Source organism: Myotis davidii, unplaced genomic scaffold, assembly GCF_000327345.1.
Source record: "Myotis davidii unplaced genomic scaffold, ASM32734v1 scaffold684, whole genome shotgun sequence".
NCBI classification, from domain to species: Eukaryota; Metazoa; Chordata; class Mammalia; order Chiroptera; family Vespertilionidae; genus Myotis; species Myotis davidii.
The window spans coordinates 776,615-802,687 of record NW_006295564.1 but is presented as its reverse complement, the minus strand read 5'-3'; the positions used below and the strand labels follow the sequence as shown (position 1 = coordinate 802,687).

The 26,073-nt window shown below is 37.6% G+C and overlaps 2 protein-coding genes across 8 annotated transcripts in view; one reads left to right on the top strand and one right to left on the bottom strand.

Annotated features, from left to right (window-relative positions):
* RPS6KB1 (ribosomal protein S6 kinase, 70kDa, polypeptide 1) overlaps nt 1–10,917 on the top strand; it is a 39,966-nt gene extending 29,049 nt beyond the window's left edge. For 4 of the 7 annotated variants that reach the window (XM_006770231.2, XM_015568130.1, XM_015568129.1 and 1 more), the window contains 5 exons: nt 150–212; nt 393–470; nt 3,351–3,458; nt 5,708–5,820; nt 7,051–10,915. In XM_006770231.2, coding sequence (XP_006770294.1) covers nt 150–212; nt 393–470; nt 3,351–3,458; nt 5,708–5,820; nt 7,051–7,288 — 600 coding nt within the window. In that variant the 3' untranslated portion in view covers nt 7,289–10,915. Of the gene's footprint in view, nt 1–149; nt 213–392; nt 471–3,350; nt 3,459–5,707; nt 5,821–6,984 lie in introns of all 7 variants that reach the window. The other 3 variants (XM_006770230.2, XM_015568132.1, XM_015568131.1) reach the window with 3 other exon arrangements.
* Nucleotides 10,918–13,643: 2,726 nt separating this feature from the next.
* Nucleotides 13,644–25,557, bottom strand: RNFT1 (ring finger protein, transmembrane 1). Its single transcript, XM_006770229.2, has 8 exons — nt 24,983–25,557; nt 24,706–24,782; nt 22,884–22,984; nt 20,889–21,042; nt 20,366–20,524; nt 18,343–18,408; nt 15,069–15,170; nt 13,644–14,379 (listed from the first exon to the last, which is right to left on the bottom strand). Exons 1-8 carry the CDS (start codon nt 25,371–25,373, stop codon nt 14,245–14,247), a joined length of 1,185 nt encoding a protein of 394 aa, XP_006770292.1. The 5' UTR covers nt 25,374–25,557; the 3' UTR covers nt 13,644–14,244.
* Between the last annotated feature and the right edge of the window lie 516 nt (nt 25,558–26,073).

The following is a 26,073-nucleotide window of genomic DNA, read 5'->3' as shown; positions in this document are numbered from 1 at the left end:
AGGGAAAGTATAAATTTTTTTAAAGGTTTTATTTTCTTTTTATCCCAAACAATATTTATTTTCCCAAGGCAAAATAGATAAGCAAATTCTCTAAAGAAAAAATAATCAGTTTGACTAAGTTCATCAGTGTTTTTTCCTTCTCTCTAAAGCTGCTGAAAAGAAATGCTGCTTCTCGTCTGGGAGCTGGTCCTGGGGATGCTGGAGAAGTTCAAGTAGGGACTGGCATGCTTGGTGGTTGGAGGGAGAGAGGATGCTAATGTTGTGTATTTGTGTAGGTTGTATGTAGTTGCTTACAAGTATTGCTTATTTTGTGATCAGTATGTTCAAGCAGGCAGTGTCAATCCAGTGACGTCTGCTCCCCTTGACTGTTCTTTCTGCTCTTTCTTTTCTAGGCTCATCCATTCTTCAGACATATTAACTGGGAAGAATTGCTGGCTCGGAAGGTGGAGCCCCCATTTAAACCGCTGTTGGTATGTATACATGAAATCATATGATTTGAGGGACCTGGCACATTTTTAAAATAAAATCTCAGAGCAGTCAAACAATTTTTTTGTTGTTATTGTCAATCCTCACTCAAGGATATTTTTCCATTGATTTTTTAGAGAGAGGAGGGGGAGGGGAGAGAGAGAAAAAGAGGGAAACATCGATGTGAGAGACACACATCAATTGGTTGACTCCCCCATGCACCCCAACCAGTGCCAGGACTGGGGACTGAGCCTGCAACTGAGGTATGTCCCCTTGACTGGAATCAAACTCCAGACCCTTCAGGCTACCAGCCAATGCTTTATCCACTTAGCTAAACCGCCTAGGGCTCATTTTTTTGTTTTGTTTTATTTTGCTTAATTTAGCTGGAATTTTAAATTTGATTTCCTGAGAATTTTTTTCTTCAGAATGTGGAATATATGTTTTCTAGGATTACAGCAACCAAGTACCATAGGCTTGGTGGCTTAAACCATAGAAATTTATTGTGTTACAGTTCTGGAGGCTAGAGATCTGAGATTGAGGTATTGGCAGAGTTGGTTCCTTCGGAAGGCTATGAGAGAGACTCTGTTCCATGCCTTTCTCCTAACTTCTGGTGGTTTGCTGGCTGTCTTTGGCTTCTTTGGCTTGTAGACACATCACCTCAGTCTCTGTCTTCATGTTCACATGGGATTGTCCTTGTGAGAATGTGCACACATTTGTGTGCAGGTCTGTGCCCACATTTTCCCTTTTTCTAAGGACACCAGTCATATTGAATTAGGATACTCCCTGCTCCAATTTGACTTCTTCATAACTAATTATATCTGCAATGGTTTTCATTCCAAATAAGGTCATATTCTGAGTTACTGTGAGAGTTAGAGCTTCAACATATGAGTGTTGCGGGGGTAAGGGGGGGATTTCAAACCATAATAATATGTTTATGAGTAAATGAGTTAGTATGTTAGTTCTTGTCTTTCTACCACATCAGAATTAGAGAAAATGGTTTCTTTTTCTATTCTTGGGGTGAAGGTGGAGGAGGATAATGATAATTATTTGGTCCTTAGAGCACAAGGTGACTTGCTTTAAAATTTCAACATATATAATTGTAAGGAGGATAATTAGCCCTCATGTACCAACTGCCCAACTTCAAAAGTTGTCAGGTCATCTTGATTAAACATAAATATGCTATCATCACCATTAAAAAGCTGACAATTTCCTTAGTTGTCCCCGCCCCCCCCGCCCCCGTTTGTTTCAATAAGGATTCAATCAAGGCCTGTATAATTTTGTTACTGTGGCTCTTAGGTTTCTTTCCATCTATAGATTACCCCCTCTTAATTCTTTTGAGGACTTATTGGGGAAAAAACAACACTGGACCATTTGTCCTGTAGGGTCCCTCATTTTGATTTTTTTATTTTAACTCGGTCTCATTGACCTTGTTCATCTGTTCCTGGTATTTCTGAAAACTGGTGGTTAGATTTAGATGCAGATCAGATTAAACTTTTGAGGTTGTATATCTTGATCGGGAGACTTAGGGGTCATTGGTCATTGTCTACATCACTGGTTCTCAGCCAGGGTCAGTATGGCAATATCTGGAACAGGTTGTCACAACTTGGGAAGGGGATGCTACTAGTACCTAGGTGTAGAAGCTAGAGATGCTCCAAATATTCTATAATGTACAGGACAGCCCTCTATAAGAATTGAGGCCCAAAGTGTCAATAGTGCTGAGGTTGGGAAACTCCTGCCTAGTTCCAGGATTTCATTAGGGGTTTGTAAAATTCTTTTTTTTTAAAAATATATTTTATTGATTTTCCACAGGGAGGAAGGGAGAGAGACAGAGAGTTAGAAACATCGATGAGAGAGGAACATCGATCAGCTGCCTCCTGCACATCCCCTACTGGGGATGTGCCCGCAACCCAGGTACATGCCCTTGACCGGAATCGAGCCTGGGACCCTTCAGTCCGCAAGCCGACGCTCAATCCACTGAGCCAAACCGGTTTCGGCTGTAAAATTCTTTTACTATAATATTGTTATTCATTCTTTATTTATTAGCTGGAATTCTTCCATAAAAAGAAACTCTTTACATCAGTTGCTTTGTTACCTGAGGTACAGTTCATACAGGAGAAGCAGAATATGTGGCCTTTTTCAAAATAATGAATTAGTTTCCTAACATCCAAATTGACCAAAGAATTACGTGATTTTTATTTTTATTTTTTTAATATATTTTATTGAGTTTTTACAGAGAAGAAGGGAGAGGGATAGAGAGCCAGAAACATCGACGAGAGAGATCGATCAGCTGCCTCCTGCACGCCCCCCAGTGGGGTCATGCCCACAACCAAGGTACATGCCCCTGACCGGAATCGAACCCGGGACCCCTGAGTCCGCGGGCCAACGCTCTATCCACTGAGCCAAACCGGTCTGGCAAATTATGTAATTTTTAAATGTAGTGCAGTAATGAAATCATGTCTTTTAATATATTTGTGTTTCACCTGGCCTATGTGGCTCAGTGTTTGAGTGTCTACCTATGAACCAAGAGGTCATGGTTTGATTCCTGGAAGGGCACATGCCTGGGTTGTGGGCTCAATCTCCAGTATGGAATGTACAGGAGGAGCCAATCAATGATTCTCTCTCATCATTGATGTTTCTATCTCTCTCTCTCTCTTCCTTCCTCTCTGAATTCAATAAAAATGTATTTTAAAAAATAATAACAACATATTTGTGTTTCAATCTATTGCAGTTTTTTTTTAAATTGGTGTTCAGCTTTTGAGATTTAAGATTTTTTGCTTTTTTAAAAGACACAACCACATACTCTGATGTACCAGAAAGAAGGCTGTAATGCATTTGATTTGTATAATATAGACTACTTACCATTTTCTAATCATTTTTTTATAAAGCAATCAGAAGAGGATGTGAGTCAGTTTGATTCAAAGTTTACACGTCAGACACCTGTTGACAGCCCAGATGACTCGACTCTCAGTGAAAGTGCCAACCAGGTCTTTCTGGTAAGTGACAGAATTTCCATGTTGGCATAGGAAATTTAAGTATGAGGATGGGCCCTTTTCAATAAAAAAATTCAATTTGCTTGCTTTGCAGTTTCATGTAGATAACCCGAGGTGCTATTTTTTAAAGTTATCCCCTTAATAACTTACTGATGTTAGAAAATTGATTCTCATAATCCAACATTCTATTTTAGCAATTAGTGTAGGAGCGTATGTTTGGTTTTCAGAGTGTCTGATTCCTTTTTGGATTGGCCACTGACTTAAGATGATATTTGGCTCAGCAGAGCAACTGAAAGTGACAGCTATAGTAGTAGGAAAAGAGCTCATTGTAACTATTTTATTCCTGAAACAGACTTTTGGTACTCTTCACATAAGTCTAAAGGGGATTTTAAACCTATTAATTGTGACTATTTGACATCAAAATATATAGGTTCATATATGATAGTTAATAGATTAATCTTCTTTTTTAATTTTTATGGATTTCAGAGAAAGAGAGGGAGAGATAGAAACATCAATGATGAGAGAGTATCATTGATTGGCTGCCTCCTGCACGCCCCCTACTGGGGATCTAGCCCGCAACCCAGGCATGTGCCCTTGACTGAAATCGAACCCGGGACCCTTCAGTCCTCAGGCTGACGCTCTATCCACTGAGCCAAACTAGCTAGGACTAGATTAATCTTTATTGATAAAGCGTATTGATTTATACCTTGTCTCAGAAAAGCAAAGCTTTTAGATTTTGATAAACAAAAATGATTATATCTGATACCCATCATTGCATATTATTTTGCCTAAGTATCATGTATGCTTATGTTTATTTTATTACTAAAGTGTAACATGAACATCTACCTCTTTCCTTTTTTGTTATCCTTTGTCATTTCATTTTGGACCACCTTTAGAGGGAGTGGAATATGGGAAAAGCAGTCATTTGGAAGTTGGTTTTTTCCCTATTTGTTTCCAAGTTCACTGAATTTGTCACTCAATTATCCAACTTTTTTTTGTACCGCTCATGCTCACAGTATTAACACAAAGTAATGTACATTTTGGGGTGGAGGTTAAGTTCTAAATGTAGCATGGAGTACAAAAATTGTGTATATTCAAAATTAATCTTTTGTTGTTGTTAATCTTCATCAGAGAATATTTTTTCCATTGATTATTTATTTATTTATTTTAGAGGGAGTGAAAGGGAGGGAGGGTGAGAGACTGAGAGATAGAAACAGATGAAAGAGAAACATCATTGATTGACTGCCTCCTGCACACCCCCTAGGTATGTGCCCTGACAGGGAATTGAACCATGACCTCTGGTTCCTAGGTCTACGCTCAACCACTGTGCCACACTGGCCAGGCTAAAGTAGCTCTCCTTAAAAAATTAACAAGAAATAGTTACATTCCCTTACCTGGAGATTGGAGTTGTAGCAACTTCAGTTTGGTAAGTTCCTATCACAGAATTAAAGGAAATTCAAAGATGATCAAGGCACAGCCTAGTCCTCTTTAGCTCATTAGAACATGCCAGGAAGTGTCCTCTGAAGTCCATACGTGGCTATCACAAAGTGTATGCTCTACAGAACTTTATTAAATCTTTTTATTTGTAACTCATAACACTGATTCATAGGTGACTGGAATAATAAATAGAAGAGGACTGATTGTTAAAGAGATGAACATTGACAGCAAGAGAAATGCCAGTTGATAGCCTAATAGCAAGATCCAAGAAAGAAAAGCTAATAAAACTGCATATTGCCAATTACCATTGAGAGTTTTCACAATGCTGACACTTATTTATTCATCAAGAAACTACCAAGTCTACCTGATCACTGGGGAAAAATCACATGTGCTAAGTTAGAGAATTCTATTTTTATTTTGGCCTAATAATGAGAAACTGTTTTTGGGAGTGATAATCTTAGGTGCTTATATGCATGTGGCTAGAAACACTAGAATTTTCTTTGCATTTCTCTTGGTATTTACATCTTAATATGGAGCTTATATTTACCTGTTTTGTTCTACTCCTTTCAATAGACTGGAATTTTGTTTGCTGGCATATGGGGCTCAATAGAATTCTTTCTTGAGGTCTGTGCCTCGAGAAATGGCTGGAAAAAAGTTAACAGGTGTGAAATGAGATTGAGACAATTGGAGAGTATATAGATTAATGATTTTAGGGATGCATAATTGTTGTGATGGTATGTTACAGACTGAATAATCACATTTTCTTGATGTGTATGACAAATGACCTTCTGTAGTCCACTATTACTATCTTTCAGGGTTTTACATATGTGGCTCCATCTGTACTTGAAAGCGTGAAAGAAAAGTTTTCCTTTGAACCAAAAATCCGATCACCTCGAAGATTTATTGGCAGCCCACGAACACCCGTCAGGTATTCAGACTTTGTTACTTTCACCTTTCTTTTTTTTTTTTAAACCTAGAACAGCATTGTTTATGAAATTTATGCCAAGTTACATTTAATGAAAGACCTGGCCTCATATTCTCTTTGATTGACATATGCACAGCATCTATCTATACCTTCTTATATTGTAAGTGACTAGTCTGTACTAATCTCTGATAATCAGTTATATACCTTCCCTCCTAAAAGTAAGCAGCTGTCCTCTTTACCAATTCATTCAACATCTGTTGTGTGCCAGGAGCTCTGCTGCATGCTGGGGCACATGATTAACACAGGAATTGTCCTTGATGAAGTTTATAATTTAGTGAGAGGGAGTCACAGTAAGCTAGTGGTCCTCAACCTTCTGGCCCTTTAAATACAATTCCTCATGTTGTGACCCAACCATAAAATTATTTTCGTTGCTACTTCATAACTGTAATGTTGCTACTGTTATGAATTGTAATGTAAATATCTGATATGCAGGATAGTCTTAGGCGATCCCTGTGAAAGGGTCGTTTGACCACCAAAGGGGTCACAACCCACAGGTTGAGGACTGGTGCAGTAAGCAAAGAAGGAAATACAAGAAATATGTAATTGCGAGTAGTACCAAGTGCCATATGGGGGTGGAGGGAAGAATGTGTTGGTAGAGAGCAAAGAATAACAAGGGTGCACGTATTCATGGTGGTGAGAGAAAGGCCTTCCTGGTGAAGTAAGTCTATAAGAATGAAGAGAAAGAGCCAGCCATACAAAAAACAAAAATACAAGGTGTAACAGGTAGAACAACAACTTGTGCAAAAGCCTAAAGGGAGGAAAAAATATGACCTTTTTTTGGGAAATGAAAGGGAGGTCAGTGTTCCTGAGGTGTGGTGAGTGAGGAATAGAATGGCAAAGTTTTAGAGACGTATTTTATTTTAAATGCAATGGGAAGCTGTTTTAAGTGGGGAAGTAATATGTGTTGTTTTGAAAACAACAACAATAACAACTACTAAATATCACTGAGTGTTTTACTGGGGCAATTGTAAAGATAAAGAGACTAGTTGGGAAAGTAGGCGTTAGTCTAGGGGAGATAATTCAACTTTTGCTTTTGTGCTGATCCACACAAAAATAAAATTAAATGAAAATAAATGTCTTATTACCCCCCTCCCTTTAAATGCAAAGGAAAGTTTTTTTGTTGTTGAGATAATCTGTAAGACATATGAATGATAGCTCTTCCTTGTCTTAAAGCCCAGTCAAATTTTCTCCTGGGGATTTCTGGGGAAGAGGTGCTTCAGCCAGCACAGCAAATCCTCAGACGCCGGTGGAATACCCAATGGAAACAAGTGGAATAGAGCAGATGGATGTGACGATGAGTGGGGAAGCTTCAGCCCCACTTCCAATACGACAGCCGAACTCCGGGCCATACAAAAAACAAGCTTTTCCCATGATCTCCAAACGACCAGAGCACCTGCGTATGAATCTATGACAGAGCAATGCTTTTAATGAATTTAAGGCAAAAAAAGGTGGGGAGAGGACTTATGATTATCCTTCAGGGTGAAACAAGAAGACTGAAAATGACAGTCTCGAAGAGTCAGTGTCGTTACATAGAACACTTTGGACAGAGGAAAAATAAACCTGGATTTTAAAAATCAATCAATGGTGCAAAAAAAAAAACAACTTAAGCAAAATAGTATTGCAGAACTCCGAGGCACATCAGTTAATTGATTCCTAGCAACATCTTCTCAACATTATCAAGGATTTTCATGTTGATGGCTCAAAACTGACAGTATTAAGGATAGGATGTTGCTTTTGAATCACTGTTGAGTTCTGATTTGTGTCAAGGAAGAGTTATCCTTTCACTAGGCAAAGTATGAAATTGCCTGTCATACTTGCAACCAAGGACAAATTAGCATGCAAGCTTGGTCAAACTTTTCCAGTAACATGGAATCAAAGACAAACTTAACAATTGATGTTTTACGTGCAAACAACCCGAATCTTTTTTTTATATAAATATATATTTTTCAAATAGACTTTTGATTCAGCTCATCATGGAAAACATCCCAAACTTCAAATCCGAAATTTTTGGTTGGTGTGAAGAAAGCTAGACAAGTTCTGTTTCTTCTCTTGGTGAAATAATAAAAATGCAAATGAATCATTGTTAACCACAGCTGTGGCTCGTTTGAGGGATTGGGGTGGACCTGAGGTTTATTTTCAGTAACCCAGCTGCAACACCTATCTGTAATACTAGAAAAAATATATATTTAATCATTTCTATTTGCAGTACTGTTACGTGCTAAGCTTAACTGGAAGCCTTGGAATGGGCATATGTAGTATGTCCTACATTTCATCCTTGTCCTGGGCCTGCATTGCACTTGGAAACATAGCGCCACCTGTTCTTATACCAGTATTTGGTTCAAGACACCAAATGTTTTCAGCCTGTGGCTGAAGGAGGACAGAAGAGAGTCAGGATAAAATGCATATTGAGGGCGGCAAAGTGAGGGAGATTCAGGGAAGAGGGTGTTGCCATAGTCCACTCTCTATGTCTAATCTCTTCACAGCAAATTGGTAAGGTTTTAAGTTTTACTTTTTACTGTTTTTGCTTCCTTACATTTTTCCCCCTCAACAGTTTTCAAAGGAAAAAAGGTTCTTTTCTCCTGTACTGGGGCTACATTTTTTTATTGTAAAAATATTTGATGGCCTTTTGATGAATGTCTTCCACGGTGAATAAGAAAACTCAGTGGCTTAATTTAGGAAATATGCTACCAAGACACTATGTTTTTGAAATTGTAACAAAATCTACATAAGTGATTTACTGGTACAAAGAATAAAAATAAAGGTAACTTTACCTTTCTTAAATACTTCCTGCCTTAAAGAGAGCATTTCCATGACTTTAGCTGGTGAAAGGGTTTAATATCTGCAGAGCTTTATGAAAATATATTTCAGTGCATACTGGTATTATAGATGATCATGCAGTTGCAGTTGAGTCTTACTAACCTTTTTTTTGTCTTTTATAATGTCCTAGTCTGAGTGTGCAAAGTCAATTTGTAATATTTTGCAACCTTACAATTCTTTTTGAATAGATGCTGCTTGCTATGTTCTCCAAACCTTTTTGAGCCATAGGATCCAAGCCATAAAATTCTTTATGCATGTTGAATTCAGTTAGAAAAGAGCAAAGCTTTGCTTATTTAAATGGCAATTCAAGTGAGATGAGATGATTTTGCTTAATGGCATTAAGCAAAAACAGATCCATGAAAAATTATTGGAAATATACCTTTTCAATTGTGGCAATAAATGAAAAAAATTGATAATAGTTCATCTTTGAACAGAAAGCTGTTTTGTTTTTGTTTTTTAAATCACTCCCTGTAATCCCCCCTTCCCCATTATTGCAGTAGCCTACTGAGTACTTTATAACTGTAGCTAATAAATTAGAAGATACAAATAATGATAAGGCAGAAATTGTGCTTAAAGTGCAGATATTTGTTCTCTGACAGTTTATGATGTCTGGAAAAACAAACCCCAAAAAGCTATGGTGATATGTATAGACTCTATTTCAGACAGCATATGGCTTGTGATACTTTGATTTTTTTTTTCAGATATATTTACTAACTGTAGTGTTGACTGCCTGACCAAATTCCAGCAAAACTTTTACACCAAAATATTCCTCATCAGTCCTACTTGCTACTAACATATGCACTGTGATAGGCTGGCTATAAACACCCCATAGTTAAACCATTTTCATAATTAGTACTGCCAGCAATAGTGGCAAACTGCAACTTTTCTGCATAAAAAGCATTAATTGCACATCTGCCATCTATACAAATACAATTTTCCAAGTTAACATTAAGGGAAATTAAAGTCCTATGCTGTGGCAGGTTTATTGAGAAATTGTTTCATTAAAAGGATATCCCTGCTAAGACTGTGAAAACATGTCACGTGCCACATTAGTGTCACAGACAGAAAGCACACACCTATGCAATATGGCTTACCCTATATTTATTTGTAAAAATCCAAGCATAGTTTAAAATATATTATGTCAATATTACTAGTCTTGAGTTTCTAAGAGGGTTCTTTATGATTCTTCCAGGTAAGTGTATAAAAGAGATTAAGTGCTTTTTTTGTTTCATCACCTGATTATTTTCTTTAAAGTCAGCTATTACAGGATATTTTTTAATTTTATATACATGCTATTTTTTATTCAAATATAGTCACTGAGAACGAAGTTTACTAATTCTGATTTTATAAGGTTTGTAGCATTACAGAATAAACTGGGATTTATAAACCAGCTGTGATTAACAATGTAAAGTATTAATTATTGAACTTGAACCAGATTTTTTAGAAAATTACATTCTTTTCCCCTTTATGGTCTTAACTACTTTGAATCCTTCAAGGAGGATTTTTCCATGCTGTTGTTTTTTTGAGATAGAAGATAATGAGGGTAGGGTGGGGGAAGAATGCATGTATGATGCTCCATAAATTCAACATTCTTTAAGTAATATATGATTATAAAGAAGATACATCTTCAATAGTGTTAATATACTGAGCCTTGGATTTTTATATTTAATATAGGACCTAACTATTTTGGTAACTGAGTCATATGGTTCCTAGCTTACAAGGGCTAGATCTAAGATTCCCATGAGAAATGTTGAATTTATGAAAAATGGATTTTGAGGCTTTGAAAATGGTTCATTTCTCAAATAACATCAATGTCCAAACATTTTCCTTTTTTCATAGGCATAGACTCTAGGCAAGCTGGACAAACCAATCATAAAAGTATTTGTCACACCATGTCCTGTAGTCTCTTGCTGGTTAATATAAAACTTTTATTGTGTGATTCTTAATTTACCACTACAGCACAAGTATTATCTCAGTGGATTATCTGAAGTAATACCTGAAAGATGGGTTCATCTGTGTTTGCTCTTTAAATTTATTTTTTTTTCCTATCCCAAGTTGGCTTTGCATCTATCAGAGTAAATAAATTCTTCAGCTGCCTTATTAGGAGTGCTATGAGGGTAACACCTTTTCTGCTTTTCATCTTGTATTTAGTTTACTGTATTAAGTATTTGATTTCAGAATGAATGAATGTAAATAGAAATTAAATGCAAATTTGAATGAACAGAATATAGAAGTGATTTTTTTTATTATCCTAAGATAGGAAGAAATAACTATCAGGTGCACAAATGGTTTCAGTAAGTTTTTTCATTAACATGCCAGATATGTTCAGGTTCTCATATTTAATAAATTACAGTTGACCCTTGAACAACAATGGGTTTGAACTGCACTTGTCCACTTACTTACATGCAGAATTTTTTTCAGTAGATACATTTGGCCCTCTGTATCCATGATGCGAAGAGCCAGCTGTGGAGTCAAAAGTTATATGTGGATTTTGACTGGGAGGATTGTTGGTGCCCCCAATCCTCACATTGTTCAAGGATTAACTTTATTATATATGTGAGGAATGAGTTATAAAACTGTTTCTGCTGAGAAATTGAAGCTACTTAAATACATAACAAATTTTAGTACTAGTGTTATATATTAGATGTTACACATCTATGATTTTCCAAGTTGAATTGGTTGCTTACTTTTTAAAAAGTTGATGTGAAAAGTTACGTTAAAGCTACTTTTACATAAAAACACTAGGAAGACTTTATGCTAACAGTCAACGGTTTGTTCAGCTACACTTGTCAACTACATTTGATTATTTGATGCATCTACACAAAATAATGTGCACAAATCTGTTTTTAACTGCTGTAATTAGTATACATGGATAGTTTTGTATGTCACTTTTTTAAAAATATAATTTATTTCAGAGAGGAAGGGAGAGAGAAACATCAGTGATGAGAGAGAATCCTTCATCGGCTGCTTCCTGCACTCCCCACACTGGGGATATAGCCCCAACCCGAGCATGTGCCCTTGACTGGAATTGAACCCAGGACCTTTTAGGAGTACAGGCTGACACACCATTCACTGAGCAAACCAGTGAGAGCTAAATCACTTTTTATTTATGCGGCAGTTCTATCACACTTGCCAAGATGATTTCTCTATAGAAGTTCTCAAACTGATGTGACTTTTTAATAAAACATAGTAGTGACTCTTTTTAAAATGTTTTTACTGATTTCAGAGAGGAAGAGGGAGAGAGAAAGAAAGATCAGTGGGAGAGAATCATTGATTGGCTGCCTCCTTCACATCCCCTATTGGGGATCGAGACTGAAACCTGACTGGGAATCAAACAGTGACCTCCTGGTTTACAGGTTGATACTCAACCACTAAGCCACACTGTAGTGACTCTTAATGCTAATGAAACAATTTTTCAGAAGAAGCGATCTGAATTCACAAAATGAATGCGTTTTTGAATCTATTCCCCTGTTTTTGAGGTGAAGGAATAGAAGTAGAGAAGTGTTTCCAGTTCATCAGTATTGTTAGTGAATGGGATAGGTCTCCTATGACATTTCCCACCTTTTAAATTCAGATGTGAAATGCTCTGTTGTTTGTTAAAAAAACAGAAACAAAAACCCCACTATCCACCGGGGACCTCCTTTGTTATTATATCATATTAAAAAACAAAGTTATCCATCTATATATATAAAATCCTAAGCTACCGGTTGACCATTTGACCAGTCCTGTGATGTGCACTAATCACAAGGGGCAGACACTCAATGCAGGAGCTGCCCCCCTGGTGGTCAGTGTGCTCCCACAGTGGGAGCTCCGCTCGGCTGACTGATGGGCGCTAGAAGCTGGGCTCACTGCTGGCGAGCACTGCTGTGGAGGCGCCCTACTGAGAGGCAGCAGCAGCAGGCACAGCAGGGCAGGGATGAGTGGGAGCTGCGCCTGGGCTCCTCCCTGGCCGCCTGCTGCTTCACACACTATGACATCCCTTAGGGGATGTTGGACATCCCCCGAGAGGTCCTGGATTGCGAGAGGGCACAGGCCAGGCCCGAGGGACCCCACCAGTGAACCAATTCGTACACTGGGCCTCTAGTATAGCTATAGGGTAAGTAGGTAACGTAATAGGGTTGAAGTAACCCATGTAGTAAGATATACTATTCTTGTGTTTTAACAAGAAGTCAGCTTTTCTCTCTTCACACTCAAATTCTAATTCCAAATTGCCTTTTTCACACATCCCTTGCTGTATACCTAAATAACTATTAGCTTTGCCACAAAGTCAGTAAGCTTGTTTCAATATTTGCAGTGTTCTCAAAGGAGATAATAGTTAAATATATAATCAGTGAATGAATAGAAATAGGTGTACTTATGGCAATATTTACCTGAGGAAAAAAGTTACAGGCCTTCTGAAGTTCTTTTGCACATTAGGATAGCCATGCAGGCATAAAAGTGACTTAATTGTACCTGGTTGGTCACTATCCTTGTTAATCTATACATTGGTTTAGCCTTTGTCTTTTTTTTTTTTTTTTAGCCTTTGTCTTAACACTGCAAATTTCTTTTCTTCCTCTACCTCCTAATTTCTTCTATCTCTTCCTTGTGTTCAAACTGAAAGATGGTAATAGAGAAAATGGGCAGAGGCCTTGTACACTTAAATTTAGATATAACTACCACTTCAAACTTCTGGTAGTAGGTCTTGGTTTCCCCTTAGAGGTTTTAAAGGGAGATAGTGCCCCATTCCTTTTTCCACCATATTACACAAACATTTATGAGGCAAACAAACTACACAATCCAGAGCATCTGGTTGCCTCTGAGTGCAGGCTTTACTCTCCTAAGTAATGGTGATTCAAGCATTATATTCCAAAACACTTCTGGAGAAAACTATTTAGTTATAAGGGGAATTGTTTTCTAAGATTTGAGTTGGTCTTGTCTGGTACACTATTCAAATCATCAGTGAAGCCAGCTATTTGTAATCCATGTGAATTATTTTAATAGGTACTTCAAGATAGTCCATGGCACTATACAAAAAGCAAGATCACAAACATTAAAACCGATGGCAGGATTGTATGTATGAGGTCAACAAACAATACATTTAAATCATGTATTCTCATTGATTGCTAATCATACTATAGAGAATAACACAATATTAAAATACATCACCCTCAGTAAATCTTCACTTAGAAAATCTGTTACAAGTAAAATATAGCATTTAGAATGTTCATTTAAAAATACAACTTTTATGAAAATTTTAAGAATTTTTAGAATTGGAAATATAAAAGTCAATGCAAAAGAAAATTCGACTTTCAGATAATGTGTATCTTAAAATATTAAAAATATTCTTTATTCTGAAAACAATGTCAGGAAAGAATACCTGAGTTCCTCTAAGAACTGGTTCTAGTTATCCAATTGCTTTTTTGGTAAAATTAACAAGAAAACATAATTTAACACTGCAAACATCTGTCAAATGATTAGAATAGAATAAATGTCGCATATGCATTAGGTTGAACAATCGTGATAAACTGGACTACAACACAAGTGTTTTGTGGCTTTAACAGTTTATACAACTTAATATAACTGGAAGTCTGATGAAGTAGCTCCATCTTTCCATTTGTTTACGTGGTCTAAAATCACAGTTCTGCACAGTGGACATGTTTTCTCTCTGTCAAACCATAAGGTAATGCACTCTTCACAAAATATATGCTGTAAGGAAATTAAGAGCTACATTTTAAACTTGATAACATTTTTATTTTAAATTCATCTCATTATAGACATCATCTCATTATAGACAATCATCCTCTTCAGAGCTGAAAGGGATTTTGGAGAGCACTAATCCCTTCATTTTGCAAATGAGAAAACAAAGTATGACATTCCAGAATAAAAGAATGGTGTTACTGGTGAGAGCTACTAGTGTTCTTTTCTTTTGACTATACTATCCTTTTATCATTTTTAATCAAATACAAGCTATCTCTAGGTGATAACTTTAAAATCAAGTATAATGACTTAATGGCTTAATAAGTCTTTGAGAGTAACTGCCATAAAGTATAGGAAAGGGCATTCCACAATCCAATAACAAATGGTGGTATTATTCTAAAAGACTAATATCCATTATCACAAATAGCCTGTTTTTTAAATCACATTGGTAGACAATTTGCCATTTGAATTATTTTTCCCCTTCATACACTCCTCTGCATAAAAATTATTAGAACATATAGAGACAAGATTTAGCTAACCTACCAAATCTGTAATCACAAATAAGAAATTACCAGTATGTGCCCTGAATGCTACTTTCTGCTAAGCATATAGTGTGCCTTTTTCCTTATAACTAACATAAATGTGCCTTGCAAGTCACAGTGAAGTGTTGTATTTAGGTTGCTTAAAAATATAATTACCTGACAGATGAGAAGAATTGGCTTTTGAAATTCAGCTTGACATATTGAGCAAATATCATCCACATCTGAACACTGTCTTTTGCTGGCAGCCACTCCATAACTCTATAAAGATCAGAAGTTATTTTCATTTACCAGTTTCTTTCCTGCACTTCCAATATGCAGGTGGTGCTATATTTTTCAAATATTCCTGGAACAAGGCACTTGAAAACTATCCCACAGGATACAAACTTTCAAAGCTGAACTACATATGCAGAACCACATCTTGATGAACTGCATCAAGGTTAACTCATTAAATACATAATAGGATCTTTTTTAAAAAATACATATTTTATTGATTTTTTACAGAGAGGAAGGGAGAGGGATAGAGTTAGAAACATCGATCAGCTGCCTCCTGCACATGCCCTACTGGGGATGTGCCCGCAACCAAGGTACATGCCCTTAACTGGAATCGAACCTAGGACCCTTCAGTCCGCAGGCTGACGCTCTATCCACTGAGCCAAACTGGTTAGGGCCATAATAGGATCTTGAAAGATTTTTAGAATAACTGGATTCTAAAATCCAGGCTTCAAATTCAACACAATTCAACTGGCATAAGAAACTAAGCAATCTGAAATAGAGCTATTATAAAACCTATATATTAATGTATTAGGTGACCTCATATTGCCAAATTGGGCCCATTTATTATCTATGGCAGTGGTTCTAAAAAGTCAGTCCAGAGCGTGGCTGACTGAATGCAACTCATGTGGAAAGACTCCTTTATTTATTTTTAAAAAAATTTTATACTGGGATAGAGCCCACAGTCCAGGCATGTGCCCTTGACTGGAATTGAACCTGGGACCCTTCAGTCTGTAGGTCAACACTCTGTCCACTGAACCAAACCAGCTAGGGCAGAGCTCCTTTTTTTTTTTTTTAACAGTTGCATAGAATTCCATTGTGTAGATGTACCACAGTTTTCTAATCCACTCATCTACTGATGGGCACTTAGGCTGTTTCCAAATCTTAGCTATGGTGACTTGTGCTGCTATGAACATAGGGGTGCATATATCAGAAAGACTCCTTTAAAAAACAGATTTCTGTGCTCCATATTGGAGACTGACTCAGGTCCAGACATACTGGGATGTGACAACAGGACTCTGAAGTTTTTGTAAGCTCTCCAGGTGAGTTCATTCTGAAGAAGGTTTGGGGAAGACTGAACAGTGTCTTGCCACTAAATCTAAAAATAATTTTAATTATTATCCTTAATTGTCACATAGTTCAGAGCATTTAGTACTAGGAAAAAAATGATTAACATTTTATAAAAGAACTGTAATTGCAAAATATCACTTGGATAGAGTTATATGTTCAAAATTAACTGCCAGCATAAAAATGCAATTCTTTGAATTTCCTTTTCTTCTAAACTAAAAAAGTTTCTGATCTAAGTTCTTAATAACTCCTCACCAAATTCAGGAGAATTTAGTTATTAACTAGATGTGACAAAATGTTACAAATAAGATCAGCTTTCTGTAGAAATGATGGGAAAAAGGTGGCTAACGGGAAGTAAGAACACCCAAGTTCAGTCAATCACGGTAATGAGAGCAAAGCATGGTCTGAAGTTACGATCTAAACTTGTACTGAACATTGAGGGTTAACAAAGTCAATTTAAGACAAAAAATAAACTATTAAAAATTATGATTTTTCAGGTTACTGATAGATGACCTTGGTGCCAATCCTTTCAGTGACATGTAGCAGAGTACACTACAGATAACAGGTTGACAAGCTTTTAAATTAGCATTTTTGTCTGGCATATTGGGGACTCCTTTTAAGTGAAGGTTTATCTTGATGGTGATGGCAAGGTTAAGGAACCCCTAAGAATCTCAAGAATAAATCAAAGAATATGGATGGCTGTGATATTCTTTCTGCTTCACAGAGAATATCAAACTATTTCAGTTTAAGCCTTACTAGATTAGAGTACAATAGCTGATACTCACATAATGAATTGAATAAATCTGACCAAAGCAGAACTCTCCATTATATTATATCTTGTCTAAAGAATAAAGTTTGAATAGTATGCAGCAAAACTTATTACTATATTTACTATATATTAGAGAAAGAATATATCTTAGTGGACCAGTTAGTATGGTCCACTTTGGAGATACAGTCCTCTTTTTTGTTTTTCAGCATTCATCATTATGTTGGCATTCTTTTAGTAAGGTCCCCTGAGTCCTGACAAAGTGAGTACTTAATGCACTGCAAAACTGAGGATCAAACTCTGAAGTCTGTTGACCACAAAGGCTACTAAGTAGCAAATGAGCCTCTGACAACCTTTGTCTGAAATTTGTAATCTCAGTAGAATCACATAATCAAGTTTATAATTGACATTGGACTGTCACTTTTTAAATTTTTTTTATTGATTTCATAGAGGAAGGGGGAAAGAGAGAGAGAGGCATCAATGAGAGAAAAATCACTGACTGGCTGCCTCCTGCACACCCCTGCAACCCAGGTATGCGCACTGCTGAGAATGGAACCCTGACCTCCTGGTTCATATGTTGATGCTCAACCACTGAGCCTCACTGGTCAGGCTGGAGTGTCAACTTACTGTTAAATTCTATTCTATATTCCTATATAAAGGACTTTCTAATGGCCTGAAATTGCATGGCCTCCACCCACCCTTCTTAACAGCCAGCTTTTAGAGAAGCCAAGTTATTAAATATGGTTGTGGAAGACTCAATGCAGGAGCTGCCCCTGGTGGTCAGTCCTCTCCCACAGGGGAAGCACTGCTCCTCCAGAAGCCAGGCTCATGGCTGAGAGTGCAGTGGCGGTGGCAGGAGCCTCTCCTGCTTCCCCGGCGGCGCTAAGGAGCAGTGAACCGAGCGGTAAGGAGCAAGGGGGCCTGGACTATGAGAGGGATGTGGACATCCCCCAAGGGCTCCTGGACTGGGAGAGGGTGCAGGCCGGGCTGTGGGATCCACCCTTCCCCCCCAAGTGCATGAATGTTGTGCACTGGGCCTCTAGTTTGTGCATATAGAGTTGAGTACTGATGGGGAAAGTCAAATGATTAGAAGGGGCAAGGACATTCAAATATATAAGCATTTGGTAAAGTTAATATGCAAGTTAAGAAATTGATCATAGATAAAACTCCTAAATTATTCTCATAACCCTAAGTGCCAAAGTACTAAAAAAGTTTTAAAACTGTAATGAAATCCATATTTTTAAAATAGCTGAATTAACTTTATTTTTTTTTGTAATGAAAAAAAGGTTAAAAGTGTTTTTTCTTAAACAATTAAAATGTACTTACTGGTCGTGTAAAAAATTTTCTCAAAACCTGTCTGAAATTTCTTAGATGTTCATAAAAGTCCAAAAGCTGAAAAAGGCAATAAGAGATTATTAATTCCAAGAGCCCTATCTGCTAAACCCAGGAAACAAAGCTAAAATGCCACGATATCAAATACTGATAATAGCATAATGTTCATTGAATATCATGAGTAATCATTTCAATCTAAATATATTTAAAGTCCACTTATAAATTATTTTACTCAATTTATAGATTTCAATCAACTCTTAACCAAAAAAAAATCTGAATTCCTAGAGGTACAATTTGGTCAAGACAAATATAAAGTTAGCCCTAGCTGGTTTTACTCAGTGGATAGATTGTTAGCCTGTGGACTGAAGGGTCCCAGGTTTGATTCCGGTCAAGGGCACATGCCCAGGTAGTGGGTTTGATCCCCGGTTGGGTGAATATATTTTAAAAACATATATATATATATATATATATATATATACACACACACACCAGTGGCCCAGTGCACGGATTCATACACATTGAGAGGCAATCTGGAGCCCACACCCAAGTGCCCGGGGAGTTTCCACGTCCCCTTGAGCCGCCGAGAAGTCTGTTCTCCCCCCCGTTTCCTGAAAAAGTATTTGCACAACCCTGACCCTTCCGCGGCCAGGGTTGCGCCTTGCCTGCCTGGAAGTCCCCGGTAGACACCTTGGGCAGGATGGATGCTTTCCATTGCTCAGAGCAAGATAAGAGACACTCCGAGGTGAACAATACAAAGTTGGAGGTCTTGGAGGATGGGGGTGCTCTGTTGCCCACCCTTCAGATCCATCTCTCTTTGAGTTTTTTTTTTTTTAAATATATTTTATTTTTTACAGAGAGGGAGAGAGATAGTTAGAAACATCGATGAGAGAGAAACATCGATCAGCTGCCTCCTGCACATCTCCTACTGGGGATGTGCCCGCAACCCAGGTACATGCCCTTGACCGGAATCGAACCCGGGACCTTTCAGTCCGCAGGCCGACGCTCTATCCACTGAGCCAAACCGGTTTCGGCCTCTCTTTGAGTTTTACCCCGATTGTCAGTTGCCGCTTGTGGCCACTGTTATATTGCTGCCTTCCTCTGTAGCTCCAGGGCAATCGGTAAAGGATGAGATTTGATCTCAATGCCCGAGGCAGAGTTCCAGGAGCCCAGTGGCCATATCAGGCTCCTCCTGGTTACTCTGAGTGTCCATACTTCAATGCTTCAACTGTTCTCCGGAGATTGTAACTGCAGGCTTATGGTGTACCAGGGATGTAGCAGTGCGCTAAGTGGCAGGCAGCTGGGTAGGATCCTGAGCCGGTGCCATGCAGCTCCCACTCACCCCAGCCCCGCTGTGCCTGCTGCTGCTGCCACAGCCACTTGGTAGCACTGCTGTGCAGGCAGGAGAGGCTCCATGAGTCTGGCTTCTGGCTGAGCGGCGCTCCCAGTATGGGAGCACACTGACCACCAGGGGGCAGCTCCTGCACTGAGCATCTGTCTCTGGTGGTCAGTGTGCGTCATAGTGACTGGTCAACCGGTCGTTCCGGTCATTCAGTCATAAAGGTCGCTTAGGCTTTTATATATAGATAAAGTTAACTATGTCAAAGACAAGGCAATTTTACATGGTTCGCATGTTTTTAACATTTAGATTTTAAAGTTTCATAAAGTGATTTAAGCTGAGGGGAAAAGACATAGAAGAAACAGGGTAAGATTCTCTAGTTTCAGAATTATGTGTAGGACAGATGCTGCTGTTGGAGATGCGTATGTTCTATTCTACTTACTCTCTCTTCTTCCCCATCTATAATCCATGCTATGTGGAAGTCCACTCCCCCAATAAAATCTGAACCACTGGATTAAGATAAAGACTGTATTTCCATTACTCCATTTCTAACTAGATACAGAATCTATTATGTCAATCTAAAATAAAGATAAACTGTAAAATAGTTAATAAGAAAAGCAATGTTAAGTAAATCAGTAGTCATTATATGTATCATAAGACAAGATTAAGAATGTTACCTACTTTTAGTATGAGGTAGAGTAAAGCCAGCAATATTCCAAGACTCCTCCTTGTTATATTACCAAACTCCCCATAGCTTATAAGGTAACGAAACCAAACTGGTACGGGAACAAAAGTTCGGTAATACTGACATAATTCTTCTAAAAGCATGTACCAGTAACCCTAAAAAGGAAGAACAAATAGTTACCTTTGCTCCTTATACACATTGCACAAATACTTTATTAAAGTTTTTATTGAATATGGGAAAAACTGAATAATAGCATATAGTTAGTTATCAGTTACCAATTGATAATGTCCTGGAGGAGAACTAAAGTACAAATCTAATATTTTCCCCTATATGATATGGGAATTAATTTTTAGATGATGCTAAAGCAAATATAACTCTGATTATTTTTCTAGATCAATATTTTGGCTTAAGTCTTTGAGCAAATGGTGACCAGTCTGAGATAATTAAAATTAGGTTGAGACTAAATAGCATTAGTGTGGTTTGTTAACATTGTACCAACAAAACATTTTAGTTGCTTACCTTGGATTTAAAAGGTATGATGAAAGAAGGCACCAATAAAATAAGGCATTTTAAGCCCATGCAGAGGAATTTCAGGATGAAATCTGTAATTCCAACAACCCAAAGTACTTCCCAGAAGCTCGAATAGTCCAAAGTAGGATTTAAAAAAATTAAGCTACCAAGAGAAAAACATCAAAATTTACCAGAGCAACATACAAAGGTAAAGTATTCATGGGGGTTTTTAATTTGCTACTGAATATTTATTTTGATGTGTAAAAAATATAAAATTGGCAAGTGTTAGAGTTCACATAAACAGAAGAACATTTTGCTTATTTTAAAGAGACTTTTAAAATGTATTAATTTTGCATCTTTCCTCTATAGCAGTGGTTCTCAACCTGTGAGTCGCGACCCCTTTGGGGGTTGAACGACCCTTTCACAGGGGTCGCCTAAGACCATCGGAAAACACATAATTACATATTGTTTTTGTGATTATTCACTATGCTTTAATTATGTTCAATTGGTAACAATGAAATTGGGGGTCGCCACAACATGAACTGTATTAAAGGGTCGTGGAATTAGGAAGGTTGAGAACCACTGCTCTATAGCAGGGGTCCTCAGACTTTTTAAACGGGGCCAGTTCACTGTCCCTCAGACCGTTGGAGGGCCCGACTATAGTTTAAAAAAAAAACTATGAACAAATTCCTATGCACACTGCACATATCTTATTTTGAAGTGAAAGAACAAAACGGGAACAAATGCAATATTTGTATTTGCATGTGGCCCGTGGGTCGTAGTTTGAGGATCCCTGCTCTATAGTATAAAAGAACAGTCTTCCTAACTTGTCATGGTTGATACTTTTCTAGCCTGTAATCTAAAAAAAATTCACTAATATTAAATATCTGTCATTTTCTCAACCAACTCCAATCTGGATTCCATTCCCTCCTTTCCACTGAACTGCTTTTGTACAGATCACCAACTACCTCCACCTTGCTAAATTCAAAGGTCATGTCCCTTTTCCCCTTTACCTCCCTGAATTATTATTCCTAGACTTCTACTTCTAATACTACACTCCCTAGATCTCATTTGTGACTGACTGATGGTTCCTTCCTGGTTTCTTTTGCTGCTGCTCCTCTAATTGTGGGCATGTCCAGTCCTGGGCCCTCTTCTCTGACTATACTTTCCCTGGTTAGTTTTGGTTTTTAAAGTATCACTCATATGCTGATAACACCAGAATATATAGTCCTAACCTCTACTCTGAGCTCCTGACATATATATTTGAAATCACTTAACAATTTTATGTGACGTATCAATATGTTCAAAACAAATGATTGATTTTTTCCCCTCAAAACCAGTTACTTTCCCAGTCTTTCCAAGCCCAGTAAATGATACCATCATCCAGCCAGTTGCTTAGACGAAAATCCTAGGTGTCATCCTTGATTTTCCTCCTCTACCTACCCACCCAATCCAATCAGTGATATTGGATCCACTGACAAACTATATCTGAAATTGCCCACACCTCTCCAACTCAACTGAAAACCAGGACTTCTAATTATCTGATTAGAGCCAAAAATTCAGAACACTTCCATCTAACATGGAAACTTAACAACTACTGTCCTTTGGCAAGTCTTTATTTCTACAAGCAAAGATCATGTTCTTATTACACAATGTACACATAAATCAAAACATCATGTAAAACTTAACTGTATACATTTTTATTTGCAAGAAATATATAAAAAAACAAAAACAGACCACCACCAATATTGACTAAATGGAACTAATAACTATTGACGATATAAGTAAAAAGTTAAGTATCAAAAATTAAATATGTATCAAGTGCCTGCTAGGAGTCAAGACACTGGGTACACAAATCTGAAAAAGTCACTTGAAGCTTTCAATCTTGGAAGGAGAAGGGTAAAAATTGAACTCTAACAATAAGTATATGCAAGTAAAATACATGCAGAGTGCTAAGGAATATGTTACATAAAAATATGATTGTGTACTTGGATCTCTAATTACCTGAGATAAAGTGACTGAGAATGAAAGGTGTAATATAAAAGAACAGAAGATCCTGCTAAGAATACCAGTAACCAAGCACACTGAATCTTTGAGCACCTTTCCTGAAAAATAAACAATTTTAGAATTTATTACTTTGGATTATGCCAGAGATTTAAATATCATTAAACTTTTATTTTAATGACTAACTTATTAACTTAGAATGTTTAAACAGATTAAACTTATTAAAAATATAGAACATCTGTTAAATTGTACATCATCACACTCTATATATCTTTAGTGAACAAAACAGAACTCACATTTAAACTTTTTAAAATAAGTTTCTTCACTGTATAAAAACATTACCTATGTTTGAAAGAAGCCAAATCTTCTACAAGCGACATAAAGGACCCAGCAAAATGTAAACTTTACCTCTGCAGCTCCCTACTTTTGCCTCCCAGACAAAACAAAATGTTAACAAGTGTATTTAAGTTACCAGGGTTTATAAGTATAATTTTTAAATTCTCAGACATTCAATAAGAATTTAATAAGGCAATTTATTTTTTAAAATTAAGTATCAATTATTGATTTAATTAAAAGTTTTACTAGTTTTAAATCATGAATTAAATTTTCATGGTTTGATAGGTTCTAACTACAAATTTCCAGGTCAGAATGCATGATCCTTACAAAGATACTGCCCTTTAAAATTGCTTAAAGGTGAGGTTTTATAAACTGATCCTAGTTTTCCCAATAGTTTATATGACTAGAACTCTTTTATAATTTACTAGAGGCCCAGTGCATGGATTCGTGCACCACTGGGGTCCCTTGGCCTGACCTGAGGGGATGGGGCCGAAACTGACCTAGTGCACAGATACGTGCACTGGTGGGATCCCTCAGCCTGGCCTGTGTCCTCTTGTAATCTGGGACCCCACCAGTGCACAGTCGGGGCTGGGGAGGAACCACAGGAGGGCTCCAGGGTGTGTCTGGCCCCTCTTGCCCAGTCCTGATCTGCTGGACCCCAGCAGCAAGCTAGCCTACCAGTCAGAGTGTCTGCCCCCTGGTGGTCCATGCACATCATAGTGACTGAACAGTCCTATGAATGGTGGGACATTTAGCATATTAGAGGCTTTTATTATATAGGATGTTATGGAAAACCCACTTGGGTTTAATTTTCTTTAAATAAGAGAGACCTAAATAGTTCGATTCCCATTTATTCAATGTACATTTTCTTTACTTTAAATCTGATAGTGTGACAGCTAGTTTCTAATGATGATTATATTATGTGCTGTGGTTAAACTAACTCATAAAACATGAAGGCACTTGACAAATCAGATCAAACAGTACATTCTAAACTTTTTAACTGTTCTATCTAGTTTTTCTTTCTCTATCAGGAACCCAACTTACACAGGAAATAAGGTGAAACAATTCAGCTGTAGGACAGATCATTTATGCCAGATCATCTATGTATATAAAAGCCTAAGCAACCATTAAGACCAGTAGCTATGATGTGGATTGACCACCAGGGGGCAGGCACTCAACTCAGGAGCTGCCCCCTGGTGATCAGTGCGCTCCCACAGCCAACCTCCTGTGGCCGACCAACCTCCAGTGGCCCCTCCCCGCTGGACTGGGTGAGATGGCCCCAATCGCTGGCCAGGCCGAGGGACCCCTCACCTGTGCATAAATTTGTGCACCAAGCCTCTAGTTTAGATAATAAAAAAATATATTATAGATGTTATATGTATCTATTTAAATTTGTCAAAAAACTATCTTAATTCCTATTTCTCTCAAAAATGAGTATATGATCTAAAGAAACATTTAGTAATTTTTTTAGTTTTGTTATACTTACTCTTAGAAAAACTTGATTTACAATGCTTTTGTCTGCATACATAAAAGTTGTAAGCAGTCCAATTCCAAGAGAAATTCCTGTTAGATAATAAGTTCCAGTTAATTGCAAGAAAAAAAAATAAAAAAGCTAACACAATGACATGAATTTAAAGGGAATATTTACAATTTTAAAAGCTAGCAGAAAATCAGTAACAAAAATACATAGGTTAGATTACCAATAAAGAAACAAATTTACTGAATTTAGCAATGAAACAACTCAATATTTTATTATACCCTACCTGTTATATGCTGCATAACAAGTTTGACACCCAGAATCAAAATATATGGAAGACTCTTTTGCAGCCACTTGAAGAGATATCGGAATTCTGAGTAGGAGCTACTACCATGATCTCCAGACTCCATGGAAGTATCACCAGGCTGCCTTGCTTGGTTACGGGACTGATTCCGTGAGTGACTCTGTACACATCCATGGGTACAGCTATGGACACCTGACCTTATATTTCTGGAGCTTAGATTTTCAGCACATTCTTTAGGTGTGGAGTTAATCTGAATATGCACATCTCCAGAATGAAGGCCAGAACCTTCTGTCAATCTTGTGTGGACACTTTGGGAGGCTGAGGCAGCCTCACTGCCTGCAGCTCTTTGCAATTGGCTACAGTTGGCTTGCATGACCCTCGAATACTTTTTTGTGATACAGATTTCTTTGCTTCAGGTCTCCGTCTTCTAAAAATCAAAAAGAAAATATTCTAAGTGAACAGTTAAAGGAGAGGCTGATAATCACAGTAGATGAATTATTTTCAGGTATCTATTACTTGTTTTTGAATTTATTTTATATATATGTATTTTTTTTATTTCAGAGAGGAAGGGAGAAGGAGAAACAATAACGAGAGAGAATCATTGATAGGCTGTCTCCTGCACCCCGACGCTGGGGATCAAGACCACAACACAGGCATGTGCCCTGACCTGGAATCCAACCTGGACCTCCTAGTTCATAGGTTGACGCTCAACGACTGTGCCACGCGGGTTGGGTTATTACTTGTTATTAGACTCCTCCGTTAATAACAAGGCTCTGCTGCTCTACACAGAATATCTTTTAGGGGACATCTGCTACCAAAGAAGTTGAGCTTCAGATGCCTCCAGTTCTCTAATAAGAATCAACAAAATAAAGTATGGGTGCCCAGTAGATGTGACTAATGTGAACACTAGTATTCATATTTTAATACTTAAGTACATTTACTCTGCCCACCTGGAGCAGTTTCATCTCCAATGCAGACACTACATTTCATAAGAATCATGTTTGCTAATGCTTGGAAAGGCTAGGGAGAAAAAAATTAAATCTTAATGCCTTGTTAAACACCATGGAGAACTA

Excerpts from the sequence above, each read along its gene's own strand:
- RNFT1 (XM_006770229.2), bottom strand. The coding sequence starts at position 25,373 with ATGCAAGCCAACTGTAGCCAATTGCAAAGAGCTGCAGGCAGTGAGGCT. Across the intron at positions 22,985-24,705 it reads TAAATCAAGTTTTTCTAAGA|GAAAGGTGCTCAAAGATTCA; the intron begins GTAAGTATAACA and ends TTTATTTTTCAG. Across the intron at positions 20,525-20,888 it reads TCATACCTTTTAAATCCAAG|GGTTACTGGTACATGCTTTT; the intron begins GTAAGCAACTAA and ends CTTCCTTTTTAG.